This window comes from Cynoglossus semilaevis, chromosome 9, assembly GCF_000523025.1.
Source record: "Cynoglossus semilaevis isolate Cse_v1.0 chromosome 9, Cse_v1.0, whole genome shotgun sequence".
Lineage (NCBI taxonomy): Eukaryota > Metazoa > Chordata > Actinopteri > Pleuronectiformes > Cynoglossidae > Cynoglossus > Cynoglossus semilaevis.
Window position 1 is genome coordinate 8,472,516 of NC_024315.1, and position 14,053 is coordinate 8,486,568.

The 14,053-nt window shown below is 39.3% G+C and overlaps 2 protein-coding genes across 3 annotated transcripts; both read right to left on the reverse strand.

Annotated features, from left to right (window-relative positions):
* Positions 1 to 474: 474 nt before the first annotated feature.
* LOC103383736 (recombining binding protein suppressor of hairless-like) lies at positions 475 to 6,572 on the reverse strand. 2 transcript variants are annotated; one of them, XM_025058353.1, is made up of 11 exons: positions 6,246 to 6,572; positions 5,430 to 5,468; positions 5,251 to 5,346; positions 4,990 to 5,155; positions 4,387 to 4,561; positions 4,102 to 4,239; positions 3,891 to 4,003; positions 3,506 to 3,646; positions 2,950 to 3,105; positions 2,693 to 2,796; positions 475 to 2,605 (listed from the first exon to the last, which is right to left on the reverse strand). In XM_025058353.1, the coding sequence occupies exons 3-11, from the start codon at positions 5,337 to 5,339 to the stop codon at positions 2,263 to 2,265; spliced, it is 1,425 nt and encodes a 474-aa protein (XP_024914121.1). In that variant the 5' UTR covers positions 5,340 to 5,346; positions 5,430 to 5,468; positions 6,246 to 6,572; the 3' UTR covers positions 475 to 2,262. The 2 variants fall into 2 exon arrangements, with proteins under 2 accessions (XP_024914121.1, XP_008315222.1); XM_008317000.3 differs by having other exon boundaries at positions 6,210 to 6,572.
* Positions 6,573 to 6,817: 245 nt separating this feature from the next.
* On the reverse strand, positions 6,818 to 13,763 carry hgsnat (heparan-alpha-glucosaminide N-acetyltransferase). The gene is made up of 18 exons (XM_008317001.3): positions 13,540 to 13,763; positions 12,806 to 12,921; positions 12,560 to 12,693; positions 11,902 to 12,020; positions 11,713 to 11,782; positions 11,542 to 11,611; positions 11,026 to 11,126; positions 10,685 to 10,761; positions 10,482 to 10,512; positions 9,708 to 9,868; positions 9,517 to 9,632; positions 9,138 to 9,259; positions 8,923 to 9,049; positions 8,734 to 8,820; positions 8,548 to 8,625; positions 8,364 to 8,434; positions 7,927 to 8,039; positions 6,818 to 7,838 (listed from the first exon to the last, which is right to left on the reverse strand). Exons 1-18 carry the CDS (start codon positions 13,742 to 13,744, stop codon positions 7,657 to 7,659), a joined length of 1,980 nt encoding a protein of 659 aa, XP_008315223.2. The 5' UTR covers positions 13,745 to 13,763; the 3' UTR covers positions 6,818 to 7,656.
* Between the last annotated feature and the right edge of the window lie 290 nt (positions 13,764 to 14,053).

A 14,053-nucleotide genomic window follows, 5' to 3' on the forward strand; every position in this document is an offset into this window, starting at 1 on the left:
GGAAGTTGTGTACAGCACGTGGGTAAACATCCATCAGGCCGGTTTGTAACTATTACAGACATTTCTTCAGCACAAACAACAGGGGGTCCAAACACATGGTCTGGCTGATCAAAGCAAACTTTTCGCTAGAGACATTAGGACTCTGACACATATACAGACTAAACAACTGCACACACACACAAACACACACACAAAGAGCAACAAAGTGTCCAGTTACAGTGCAGTTAAAAATAGTGTGGCAGATCTGACCTCTGCCCTGCAGAGCATGTCCAGGAGGCAAGTGTCCAATAAGGCTTTAACCAGACCTTTGAGTATACACCATGTAGTGCATGCATTCCCAGAATTGATCACAAATACTGTCTGTAAATGATGTGCATGTACTGTACTGTTGTGACAAGACATTAATGTGACTTCAAACAAAATAAACCTCAGCTTCACAGAAATAAAATAAAAAACAGGAACAAGTGAGAATCAGCTGAACTTTATTCCTGACATTCAGATGTAAAAAAAAAGTCATATTGGGGTTTAATTTGTTCAAAATTAACACAGTCTCACTCAATCTAAATATTGGGTGAAATAAAAGTATAAGATTCCATGTGTCGTTTTCCTCTTTAAAACCCAGACCCACGGCCATGTTGACAGTCAGATGAGCTGGTAGAGTGTTAACTGACAGAAGGCAGTGAGAAAATCAGAATGCTGTTGTAGTAACAAAGCTTCCTTTAAACAAGCAAAGACTTTAAAGTGTGTACAAGTCACAATAAAAACTCTACTCTCTGTAAAACCAGACTAAATTAACAAACACTGTCTTTATAAGTTAACATATTTACAGTCTGAACTGTACCTGTATTCATTCAACTGACTATATTATAATTAAATAGTAAATTAAACCAAGACCACCAAGCAGAGACTGTGATTGACATGTGGGTTAACACAAAATAAGAAACTTTGGGCAAAATATTTAGGTTTGTATTTACACATGGAAGAGTGTAAGTGATTTATGTCAGGTTAAAAAAAACTTTCAACTTGGACCAAACATTTTTTTACTGTCCATTCCTATACATGTAGAGTGATACAAAAATAAAAATCAAGGCACTTGGTTAGTTATTTTAAGACAGCAGGTGAAGTGGTCAACGATGAAAAAGGCATCACAAATGTGTTTTAAATATCGATGATTAAAAAAAACCACTCGAAAAAGGCAGAAGAGTCTGTGATCAACTCAGCATGTTTTACTGCTAAAAGCTGCCTTTGACAACATCATCACAGCTGATGGCAGAACTTTAAAGCTTGTCCAACACAGAAGTACAATCTCTGGAACCATAGCAACAACAGGGTCACAAAATCACACAATCTTTAGTCTTCAGGTAAAAACAAAACCTTTAAATTCTTTTAAAAAACCAAAACATTTATTTTGTATTTCAGCTTGAGTCCTGTGATTAAAGAAACAGCTGTGACCAATTAGTAACCTAGCTCCAGCTGTTAAGATGAGCAACTGCTGCCAGATAAATTAAGTGCCTCCATTAAATCATACTGGATCTGCACGTTTGAACTTTCGAGATAATTCAGAATTTAAAAATTCAATTATTATAACCAAGTACAAAATATCCGCAACTTAAAAACAGCAGCTGATGTTTTAGGGGGAAAGCTAGGCTATGTGAGACTAAATGCCATTTCCACCATTAGCTTTTTTATTAAGGGCATAACTCAAAGTAAAAGGCAAAAACATGGCAAAGAAAAAATGTTATAAATGTAAATGTACTATGAAGTATCCTTGAAATGTCATAGTATAACTCCATCAAAGCTTAAAAAAATACAATAGGATTCAAATAATATAATATTATTATTGTCTTGGTCTGTAAAACCTATGCTACTCTAATTACATCAGTTTTCCTTTGGACACAACAGGAACATTCCGGAAGTCCTTTAGTAAAAACATGACTGTGGCAGTGAAAAATGGAAGAAAATAAAAAAGCTTAGACGCATCCACTTTTTTAGCATCTTGTTTTGTCAGACAGTAAATTAGTCTTTTTTGAGAACCGAGTGCTGAAGGCATGTCCCACAAGCAACCACACGATGGAGCCAAAGAGAGGAGTCAGTTCGCCAAAATAAGTCTTTTGACTTGTTATTTTTCTCTTCCAGCTCCCACAAGCAATCGCCATGATTCCAAATATTTGATTTGCGTTTCCGTGCATTCCTTCACACGTCCATGAGCGTCTTTGTAAATAATTTTCTCAATTATCAACACCACACGTTCTGCACAACAAACTATGACAGCACCGACATCGTTGATGCCCCTGATGATATTCCTGAGTCACTAATGCTGTAGGATCTTTGGCCATCTCCTAGACCACCCAGCGTGGATGACGGTGAAGCGGAAGACGCCGGTGATGAAGAAGATATGCTATGTGAGCACAGAATGGCCTCGGTGGTGCTGCAGTGAGGTCGTGGCCCTGGTTCAGGGGTGTAGGTGAAGGTCAGGGCGGTGGCATAAATGATCCCGTCGTTGCGGACCAGTGCCACAGGAACCTGCACCGGCTGTCTCACCCAGCGCCAGCCTTCCCTGAAGGCAGAGATGTCTGGTACCACACACAGGATGCTCTCCCCACATCTTATAAACAAACAGATTATACAGGATCTGTGTATTAGTACCGACATATCACACTGAGGAGAACTCACAAATGATGTGAACATTTACCTGTACAAGGTGTCAGCCTCAACATCTCCAAACCACACTCTGAGGTTAGGGGTGAAGTTCTGTCCTGTCAGCTCTAACATTGCTACATCTCCTCCGCCGTTCAACTTAAAAAATTAAAAAATAATCAAGAAATCACAAATTACATTATTGTTCTTGAAAGCTCAAATTCCTACTTTCAGACCAAACAAATAAAAATAAAAAAGCAGGAGGATATTTTAAGCAAACCCTAAAATATCTCAGCAAAAAAGTAAACAAACCTGCAGACTCTCTACAACAGGAACGGGTGTGACCGGTGTGGGGACAGGGCCCATGCCCTCATAAAAGGTGTACTCTGCCTTGTCAGTGCTAATAATAGTCCAGGAAGCTCCGTCATTAATGGTCTCTTTGTTGGACTCTTTGGAGGACGGTGTTGCCTAGAAAAACAAAAAACAAAGAAAGTACAATTCACCTGCCACTTTATATTTAGCCATGACAATACTGCTGTTTCCAACAAATACTTCAATAAACAAGTAATGAGAATAATGAGTTATTCTTAGTCTAGGCCAGTGCTCTATTTTTATTTTCTAGAGAGACACATACAGAGGTAAAAATTATTTTCAATCATGTTTTAACAAGGAAGGTACTGCGCTAGGGAGTATATACATTATTTTGTGGTTGAAAGATATTTAGATCATTACATTTTTTGTGCAGGTCAGAAATGAAAACATTTGTATATTACAGATATGTGTATTATTTCAAACACCAGTAAAGCAGTACTAAATGCATATATTACAGTCCTACAGACTTAAGCTTCATACAAAAGCACCAGCCCACCTGGAACTGGATGATCCTTTCCTGTGAGAGACAGAGATACATCCTGTCCGTGTCCTTCAGGTAGAAGGCACACTTGTGAAGCTGGGACACTGGGTCGTCTGCGTCCATTAATGCCGTCTGCTTGTCCACTTTGCGGATGACCTGAGGGGTTGAGATGTGTTCATGAAACACACAGATAGCGGAATTAGCCGAAACATTTTCCTCCAAAAAGAATTGACAGATAAAGCCCTTGAATGCCTTAGTAGTCGGCCTGCCATCCAGATCTGTCTCTTACTGAAAATCATCGGGAAGAGATTTTATGATTTTCTTTTGCTGAAACTCAGTGCGTTCTTTGACCAGTATTACAAATAAGAACATTGTGTCAAAAACAAAATGATGTACGTACTAGTCTGGGCAGAGCCATGCCAGTAACAGAGCAGACCAATTTGATTGTCTGACCATAGTGGATGTAGCCATCTCTCACAGCAAACTCCTCCCCTTCTGACTCGTCTTCGTCCACTAAACAAAACATAGGAAACAGCATAACAAAACAGACATGTGGTACAACAACAGTAAGAACAATTTCAGGCTAAAAAATTGTGAAGAGTGTAACTCACAGAGGTGGATGTAGAAGGCACCCCACTGCTGGGAGCTGGCATGAAAGTTTCCACCCTCCACATGAAGATACCTGGTGCTCACAGTCTGGGACCGCAAACGGTTAAACAGCGCCACCTTAGTCCCTGATGCGATACACACTGAGATGATGAGAGGAGGGACACAGAGAGTGTGGCTTAGGTCAGAGGACTAATAAGAGCATCTATTTTTTCATCAAAAACATATATATACGTAATATAATGAGAGAAGACAGAGACAGAGAAATGTGAAGCAAAAAGCCGACTCACAATCTGCATTTTTCAAGGACTGTTTCTTCTTCGAGGGCTTGGAGATGACCTTGATCCTCTTGCTGAGGAAGACGCCGATGTTTGCACAGTTCCCATATAACATCTTCACAGACAGCATGAAGTGTTTCCTCTTATCTGAGTCACTAATGTAGAGCGTCTTTGCGGTGCAGAAGTGCTAAATGTGGGGAACACAGGTAAGAGTCTTCTTTTCTTTTTTTGTTTTCTTCTCCAGTCAAATATGTCAGTGGGGATGTGGTTTGTGTGATCTAAGACAAATGACGTGCATAAAGGCAAAAATGCTAAAATGATTTTATCATTTTCTACACAAGCTATTGGGAAAACATTGGTATTGCAGGGAAAAGGCAGAAATATAATGATAATATAAATAAATTATATCATTTGGAAAAGTTTGGTGGACCAGATTAAAAAGCTGAATGGGCCACATCCAACCCCCGGGCCTTAGTTTGCCCATGTCTGTATTAGAGCATTAAGTAGTTTATCTTTTCTGATGCATTGTAAAAAAGTTGATATGTTCTAGAAACTGAATTAGGCCAACACTACATGGGATGTGAACAGTGCCTTATGTTATCATCGTTTACACACCTTCCCCTCCAGATTGAGCTGCTGCATCTCCTGCTCACTGTTACCAATTCCAATAAATGCACACGGCTGGGCTTCCTGCTCCGTGCATCCCTCCTTCTCCATCTTCTCCAGCTTCTTTTGCCAACCACTGCCCAACAAATACACACAGGGTGGAGGACAGAAAAACCTAGAGGACAAACGCAGCAGAGATGTAAATCAGTCTCACACACACACACACACACTGATTAACTCCAAACAGTGTCGTTTTAATTGGATAGGAACCTTTTTTCGTTGCCATATGACTTTTGGGCGACCTTTGCGTGAAGTATGAGCACAGTTTGATCGTCCTTTTCCTTTAAATAACTCCTCATAGCCTCCCTGCAGCAAGGAAGAGGACAGTTTTAACACAGAAAAAAATACAAAGCACCTAAAGACGGCTTCCTGTGTTGGTACTCTCTTACCTTGTCAGGCGCTGTGGCTGCGGTCGCTCACCAAACTTCCTGCAAAACAAAAACAGAGTGCATGGTGTTAACACGTGGTTTAAGGCTGGGATATGAAAGGAAAAATGCATAAATCAGATAAGAATTAAACAATCTTTAAAAGGTGGAAAAATCATTAAGAAATGGTGGGATTTTAAAACTCGATTCCCTACAGATTAAAGTTAAAACCTATATACACAAACACCAGACACAGACTTACATGTGAAATGCAGTTGTAGTTCATATATAACGTTTCATTTTATTTTATTTTAGAGAAGAAAGTTCTATTAAGTTCCGTTAATCATTCTAGATCCGAGACAACTCTATAGCGAAGATTACTTAAATAGAACCATACAAGTTTCAGACCTGGCAACACAGAAATTTGACGTTTAGGCAGCAACGTTGCACAGTGTTAAAAAGATATAAACTCTTTAAATGCTGTGGTTTTATGAAAAAAGTAGAAACATGTGCAAAATCAAAACGTAAGGATATAGTTTGTTTTTTTTTAGTTTCCCAAATAGTTTTAAAAAATGGTTTTAATATCGCACAACTCAACAAATGGCAGAATCACCAGGCGACACTGCGAAAAAGAGTTTTGTAAAACTGACCCCACATCAGTCTGAGTGTGGGGAAGGGTTAGACTGAGAGCACGGCGGCACTTTTATCACTGACACATCAGCCAGGAGCTGGTGAAAACACGCAGCGAGAGACGGCAAGGAAGTAAAACTAATCAAAATTATGCTTTGAATTTTGGCCACTTACCCCGTAACAACGGGCGCCATCTTCCGAATTACTCACCCCCTCTACGAAAAAAAAGTCCAACAATCGCGAGATCCCTCCCACAGCCCCACTGCAAAGCCAACGGCACAACAGAAGAAGCAGACTGGAAGGAAAAAGGGAGAAAAAGAGGGGGAGGTGTGACCGGGCACCGCGGTGGGAAGGGGAGGAAGGAGGGAGAGGGAGGGACGGCGGCCAGAGGGCAGACGCCAAAACAACAGGCGTGGGAAAGTTACCAGATCGCGCGAGAACAGAAAAACTCTCACAACTGACATGAGTGCAGGTAGTCAGTTTGTATCGCGAGATGAAGGAGCAGCCTCGCAACTTTCACAAGGCAACCACACCGTAACCCGATTCCCACGCCTTATTGAGCAATAAAGCAAACTGCACCTCTCTGCGGTGCAGAGACAGAAAAACAGAGCTCGATAATAATCTAGCATACCGTCAAACTCACAGCAGTGGGAACTATGGAGTCATAAATTAATCACACGACATGAGAAACAAAATCATTCTGATAAAAAACAAACTGCAGCCCGTGATCTCATTAAAGCAACGTTTCAACGCAGGTTGCATTCGAAGTCACACGGCAGCGGTACTTTTGAAATATCTTTTATTTTACAGTGTAAATTTACAGATTGCGACTGTGGTTTTATGTTGTATAAAAGTACACAAATCCAGCATTAACTACCAAATTATCACAATCACTTTCAGCAGCATCTTTGGAGGCATTCTTGTTAACTAGAAAAAATAATTACTTTTTGACAAAGGTAAAACATGAAATGAAATACAATCAGTGGATGGTTGAGGATACAATTTTACAACAAAGGACAGACATCCAAGTCAACCATAACCTTTGTGTAAATTAGTGTTGAATTTATGACTTAACAGTCACAGTGGCATTCATTTGAGGCTTTGCTGCTGTTAGAATGACAACTAATTTAAGGACAGTGATATTTTATACACAATACAGTACACAGGTATCCTGTAAAAATAACATAAGTAAAAATATGGCACACAAACAAAAACCTGCATTGGGGCAGCTTGCTTCTGGGCCTCATTAAAAGCCAAATGAAGTATTAAAAGAAATTCAGGAACCAAACAAGTTTCACAAGTAGTCATCAGCTGTGCAGTGGTGATCTTATTTAGGAGTACTACTAAAGAAACTGCAGCAATAAAAGAAGAAGTTAGCAAATGTTTTTAACCACTAGTGGAAACACAGACTGGGAAATGAAACCTGTAGCTGTGACATGTCCCACTGTAGAATAACAAAGTTTTCAGTTTCTCAAAAGTAGTTCTCCCAGAGCCTGTTTAAAAAGCTACCAGAGATGCCGTGTACAGATCTTAAAAAATATGTTATACTTAAAAATAAAAGTATTGACCTCTTGTGTGTTTAAAGAACAATGACAATCACACTTTGACTCTTAACCTGTTTCTAAATTTTCCAAAATATCTTCTTTCTGTAGAGAACGTATGAAATCAACACCCAACAGGAAGTGGCAACTAGATTCTGGGTGAGGTGTTCAGCATGAGACTGGTTGTTCGTCATGTGCCAACGAAAGGGGAAGTAGTCCTCAAACACCTCGTGACCCACATACACAAGGATGGAGTTTGTACCTAGAAAAAACACACACACACGGACGTGAGCTCAAGTTAAAGGTCTTAAACGTTTTCCTCTAAACCATGATAATATACAGTATCTCACCAGGATAGAAGAAAGGAGCTCCAGACCACCACGCCTTCACGTCCACTATGTAGAAGAGCAGCGTCAGCAGCACAAAGGCGAAACAGGCCAGTGTGGTCACATAGGACAGAGACCTAGAAATGAAGTACATGACGTAATTCCTAACTTTTTTTTAAAAAAAATAATGCATTCGTTTGTTTTCTCATAATTCTTTCAAAGTCGACCATTGTTAAAAAGAAAAATTACAACAAGTGATAATTGAGCAGCTAACTTGAAGACACACTCAATGGTATGCTGTCTCCTGAATGACCTTTTGAACTGTGCGTACGCGAGTGTGTCCAATAACTAAGAAACATTTTGAGCTCTTTTATAATTCACTTCAGTATTCGGTCACATGCGTGTACTTTGCTAACTGAGCCTTGATCCAAATACATCATGTATCACAGCAAAAACATTACCACAGGTTCTTGTTGACAGGAATGAAGCCGTGGTCTGTGGAACATTTGGTCAGAACTGCTGATACGGCTCCCTGTGTGTCACAAAAAGAAGAAGTCCAACAACATCCAAACTCAGACACTAAAGTATCCGTAACACGATGTGATCACATGTACTCAGTGTAGTACCACGAACCAATGTGCTCACCAAAAACAGACCCCAGATAAGAAACCTGGACAGCATACTACTGTGGGATTCTCTGTGGTGTAGAATTATTTTTCCTGCCTGTAGAAGATTAAAATAAAAATATTTAAAAAAAATACACAACACTGATTACCACTGTTGTGTGATGTAATAATAAAAAAGCAAGACACAAAAAACTACAACACCAACCTGTAATCCTAGAAAAGCCATCAGGATGGAGTTGATGCTGCCGAGAATACCTTCAGGGTCAAATGGCACGTGTGTTGCATAAACCACCTTCATGAACAAAACCAAAAATATTTTTTAGTTTAAAAACCTGAACCTATGACCAAATATGTTCACTGTACGTATGTGTGTGGTGTTTTGTTGCTCACTGACCCTCGATGAAGGGTTATGGTAGATGTGGTTTTCTCCCAGCAGCCAACGGTCAATAAAACCAGCCGCTCCTGCAGTGCAGTTGGAGTACAGCCCCATGTCCCCAAGTCCACCTGGGCCCAGGTAGCCTCTGTTCACCGGTGAAATACGGTAGAATCAGGACAAAAGCTGCAATTTCTGTTACAATTCTGCATTTTTTTCATCCGTTCTTTACTTACGTGGGACAATCAGGCACAGGCAGTTGAAACGTGAGGTAAAGCCAGATAACTTCTAAAACGATAATGCAGATCCAAGCTGGCCAGTACAGCAAAATGTCAAGGAAAGAGGACCACCAAGCCCCCTAGAAAAAAGACAACACTATCAATCAAACGGTCGTCAGCTCTCTGTTGAAACATGTTGTCAACAGACATTTGAACAAAGTCATTTTAAAGAAGCATTTGCTCAAACTAGAAAAACTTTCATTTTCAAGATTTCATTTTTCTTGTATAAACAAAGCCATAAATGTTTTGGCTCAATGTGGTTGGTATTATTAATTAGTAATATTTATGTATTATGAGTTATTGTATTTCAAACGCATGTGAATGATAGAGGGCTGACCGTTGTGAGGACGTTAACATGACCTTTTGCCACCATTATGTCCAAGCAGGCTACAACCAGGTAGGACCAGGCGAGGCGCTGAAGAACACCTGGGATCCGCAGGTTGTTCCAGTCCACTGTGTGTAGATAAAGAGGATAAGAACACAGGCAGGCAGGAGTACACATACAGTAGTAAGTGTGTTTGTACTCACATGGTCCATTGCAGTAGTGTGGACCAATAACAAAGACACCGATGAGGAAGAGTTGAACACTTCTCCACACAACTTTCCCCAGCAGTGAGCGGCGAGTTTTGCCTGCACACAGCAGGGAGTTTACTGAAAGTGCAATGGACGTCCCCATTATGAACACAAACCTGGAGGAAAAAAAGGCAAAAATAAGTAAAGAACTCAGACAGTATCCATAATAATACATTAGTTGCAATGATTTGTGAAGATAAATCTGATCAAAATCATTTCACGACACGTAGTGAATATCCAATAATTCTATCGTCCATCCACTTTTTGTTCTAACACACAGTCATGCACATGTTGTTATTTGTACACACTGCAGGGAAGAGTTTTGTTACTTGTTGCTCGGGAATGTAAACTGATTAATGCTTGAGGACGACGGCTTCACCGAAGTTTTAAAAGCAACACTCAACGTATTCTACAAGCCACCTCCAAGATGCAATTCAAGATGCAAGATGAAATAAATGGGAGAATTTAATCACACTGTTTTCCCTTATTTACTGTAAAGGTTTTAAGTAGTAGTAGTAGTAGTAGTAGTAAGTATTAAAATAAAGTCTATCAATAAAGTTTAATCCTTTAGAAAAAAAATAAGATTATTATTATTATTATTAGCAGTAATATTATTATTAACAATACTTTAACCACATACCAGAAAAAAACACAATTGTAGCATGAAATCACTGGAAAGAAAGTCACTTGTAAAAAAATGTGATAATGAAAAATGAGTCTGTTATTTACCATGGGAATACCAGATCCGCCACAGTCAGACCTTGGGGGAGACAAGGGAAACACACAGCCTTCAGTTTATAGTACAACGGCCTTTTGCTGCTGTCTCTAAGTTGCAGTCTATGTGTTTGGTGAGTGACAGTAAAACTCAGAGAGCAGCAGTAACACATATTTTGTTATGGAATAAATAAACCAATAAACAGGCTGCATCTCACCGTTCCAACTTGCATGTCTAAAGAACCAGTATCGCCCTCCTCCGTAGTTCACGAATACCATTATGACCAAGGAAATACTAACAGGGCACAGAGAAAAGTAAAATGACCAAAAACTATTCAGCAATAAGAGAGAGAAAAAAGGTTAAAGAAAAATAATTCTGTCAAAGAGAAAAAGCTGCGAGACGACCAGGACTGAAGATAATTCCATGCTCTTTGTCGTCAGCTGCCCCATTGTGACACCAGTTATGATCCATTGACACGGTCTAATCATAGCTCACAAAAAGCTTATTGCATTAAATTGCACTCTTTCACTGCATAAGTTGCGCTGCATGTGAAGTTACCCTCTGAACGTGTCCAGCGATCGCAGCCTCTGGTTGTGGCCTTGGGTCGGAGGAATGATGTTGTCTGTAACTGGCATTGTCCTGCCGGGGGAGCCCAGTTCCTGGACGGTGAGAGTAAAGTTTAACATTTACAGTTTTCTATTCAAAACAAATACAAATCAGTACAAAAGAAAATCCGGACAGTCTGGCAATGACAAAAGCAGTCTATAAACAGTCTTATGATGCTGAAGTCATGGAAACGCCATTCACAAATGTTCTTTGTGCAAACCTCTTCAGATTATGCACATTATTTAGACTAGATTAAACATTATTGTCATTGCACATGTCAAAGGTAAAATACAGAGTCATGACATGCAGAACCAATGCGCAACTAATTTGTTTAGGAATGTTATTTAAAATGATTGATTACATACAGTATGTCAACATTACTGATAAGTTCCACACAGAAAAGTGATTTGTGTATTACATTAAATAATGCCAATAGAAAAGCACAATTTTGTTTAAATCTACACTTACCGAGTTGATGAGCCTTTCTGTCACCATGGAGCCTGTCATTCGGAAAAGGAGGTGCTTTACTACATCAAGCCTGGACAGATCATATATAGCAAGGTTAGAAATATTTCTAAGGTTTAGAAACATCTAAATCTCTCTTATTATGATTTGAAAAAGAGAATATCCTGAACCTACTTCCATATTATTCTCCAAAGGGCCGTAACCAAGAATACTCCAGCAAAGATGAAGAAAGCAACCAGTATCGCTAACGTGGGTGGAACAAGAATATATTCAATACCATAAGAACTACTGAAAGCATATAATGTAACATATAAAAATGTTCATGTGGCAAAATCTGGGAAATAAATTTTCCTTTTGACTCACGCATGTAACTGTTGATGGGTTCTGTATCCGTCACTACAGAGCAACTGACCACGGAGGAATCATTCAGATTTTTTACCCACAGAGAATAGTTTCCCTGCTCCCCAAAGTGGAACGGAACACTGCCAATGAAAAACATTAAATTTAAAAACAATAATCACGACCATACACACTAAAAGGAAATCAAAATTGAAATGTTTATACTTCAATAATTCACAGCCTATTGGAAAAATTGCACAAATCATGTATGAATTCAAATAATACAATTTTCTCCTATATGTCATTTAGGTTTAATGGAGTTGTTATAACTGATTATCTGTGGTGTATGGTGACAAAGAAACATTTGAGTAAGTTGTAATTTGAATTGTTTGAGACATAATGATTAAAGATTCCCACATATTTCTTTATTTCTGAAAACATAATAAATATAAAAGAAGTTGTTGGGGGAAGACCTACGAAACCACAGCACTGAAGCACTGAATGGCAACAAGCGTCAGCGATAACCAGGTGTTACTTGGTTAGACTTACTGTCTATTATCCCAGAACAAAGTATTACTCAAGTACATAATAAGATTAGAGGGTAATAATATGTCATAGTATATTTAGAAACATATATGTTTTGTTTATAGAGTAATTTGCATTTCCATGTCATTGAACCGACCTGCATAGCCCCAGGTTCACAGTACTGTTGAGTTGTAGTGTGATTTCATGCTCTGTGCTCACAACAAAGTCAAGTGAACCGAGCTCTCCAGGACTGGATGCTGCCGGTACCACACCGAGCTGCTGGTACAAACACTGGAAGAGACACAAGGATCCAGATCACTACCACACCTACGTCCTACTCAAGTGAATCGAGCCTTAGTTCTACAGAACCAACAGAGGGGACGCATTTGCAGTATGAGCCCACCTGGTAGCAACGCTCAGACCTCCAGGAAACCACCACATCAGTAACAAGCTCATTGTTGACTGTAAGTAATGCTTCGTCCATCTTCAAGGCAGAGTGTTTCTCAGGAGTAAGACCAGCTGCAATGAAAGACACTGGTGAACGCCACAGATCTGTCAAAATCCGTTTGTTGTACTAATGACAACTATGCGCAGAAGATGATGGAGCTGTAGTAGATGGCCACACCCTGTGATGACCCTCCAAATAGCTTGACAGTAATTAAGAAAACTATGGCACACACTAAAGAATAAAGAAAGAACAAACACCGACTAAAACACCGCAGTAGCCTCACTGCGGGCTGCAGTCTGCTAGCTCTCAGCTCTATTCTGCATATAAAAGCATGTGAGAGGGCTGGAGTTAAGGCTGCACAGCCTCATGGTCACATGCTAATATAATCTGTGAAAAAAAGCCCCCGGAGGGAAGTTCAAATCGGTAATATTCAGTCTGTATCTCAAGAGTGATCTGATCTATCAGACTTGTTAGCTTCGGGCTAGCACGTCTGATAAAACTATATTCACAGAAATTGCATCGTGATTCTGTATGGTAAGCGCTTTTTCAGTATTGTATTTTAATCCAAATTGACATTTTGAATGAATAAGACTTGAAGTAAAGGTGTCCAGCTAAATGTTGCTAAGTAACTAGCTTAAAAGGCTTTAAAGATGGTTTTCAATTGTCAGCAGGAGCAGATGTTTACTTACAGTAAGTCATGTCAGCTGTCAGTGGAGTTACACAGACACCGAAAACCAGAGCAATAGCAGCAAAGAAAAACACAAAATTCCCTGTTTGTTTCATTTCATCTGGTCTTTCCTGCTTCACCACTATTGGACATGGGGATTTATGGTTTCCCAAAGTTTCCTCTTTGCTATATTTTTTTCTGTTTCCGACCTTTCGTTGTTTTGGCATTGTAGTGGAAGCGAAAAGGGACAAAATACATAATAAGACTTACCTGGTCCTTGCGTTAAAGGTAGTCGCGTTATTAACATTCGGAAGTTTGTTTACAATCGACTATATTAACGAAACAAGCTTAGAGACACAACGATTGCATTTAAATTAACTGTATATGTATTTAATGTGAAATGTTTAAATACGATTATTAACTCGTAGACTCGGGAATATTCTCTACATTTATTTGCCAGATGGACATATACAGATGTCCAATGTTGATCAATACTTAATAACAAATACCACATGATATTGTTTATGAAAAAAAAA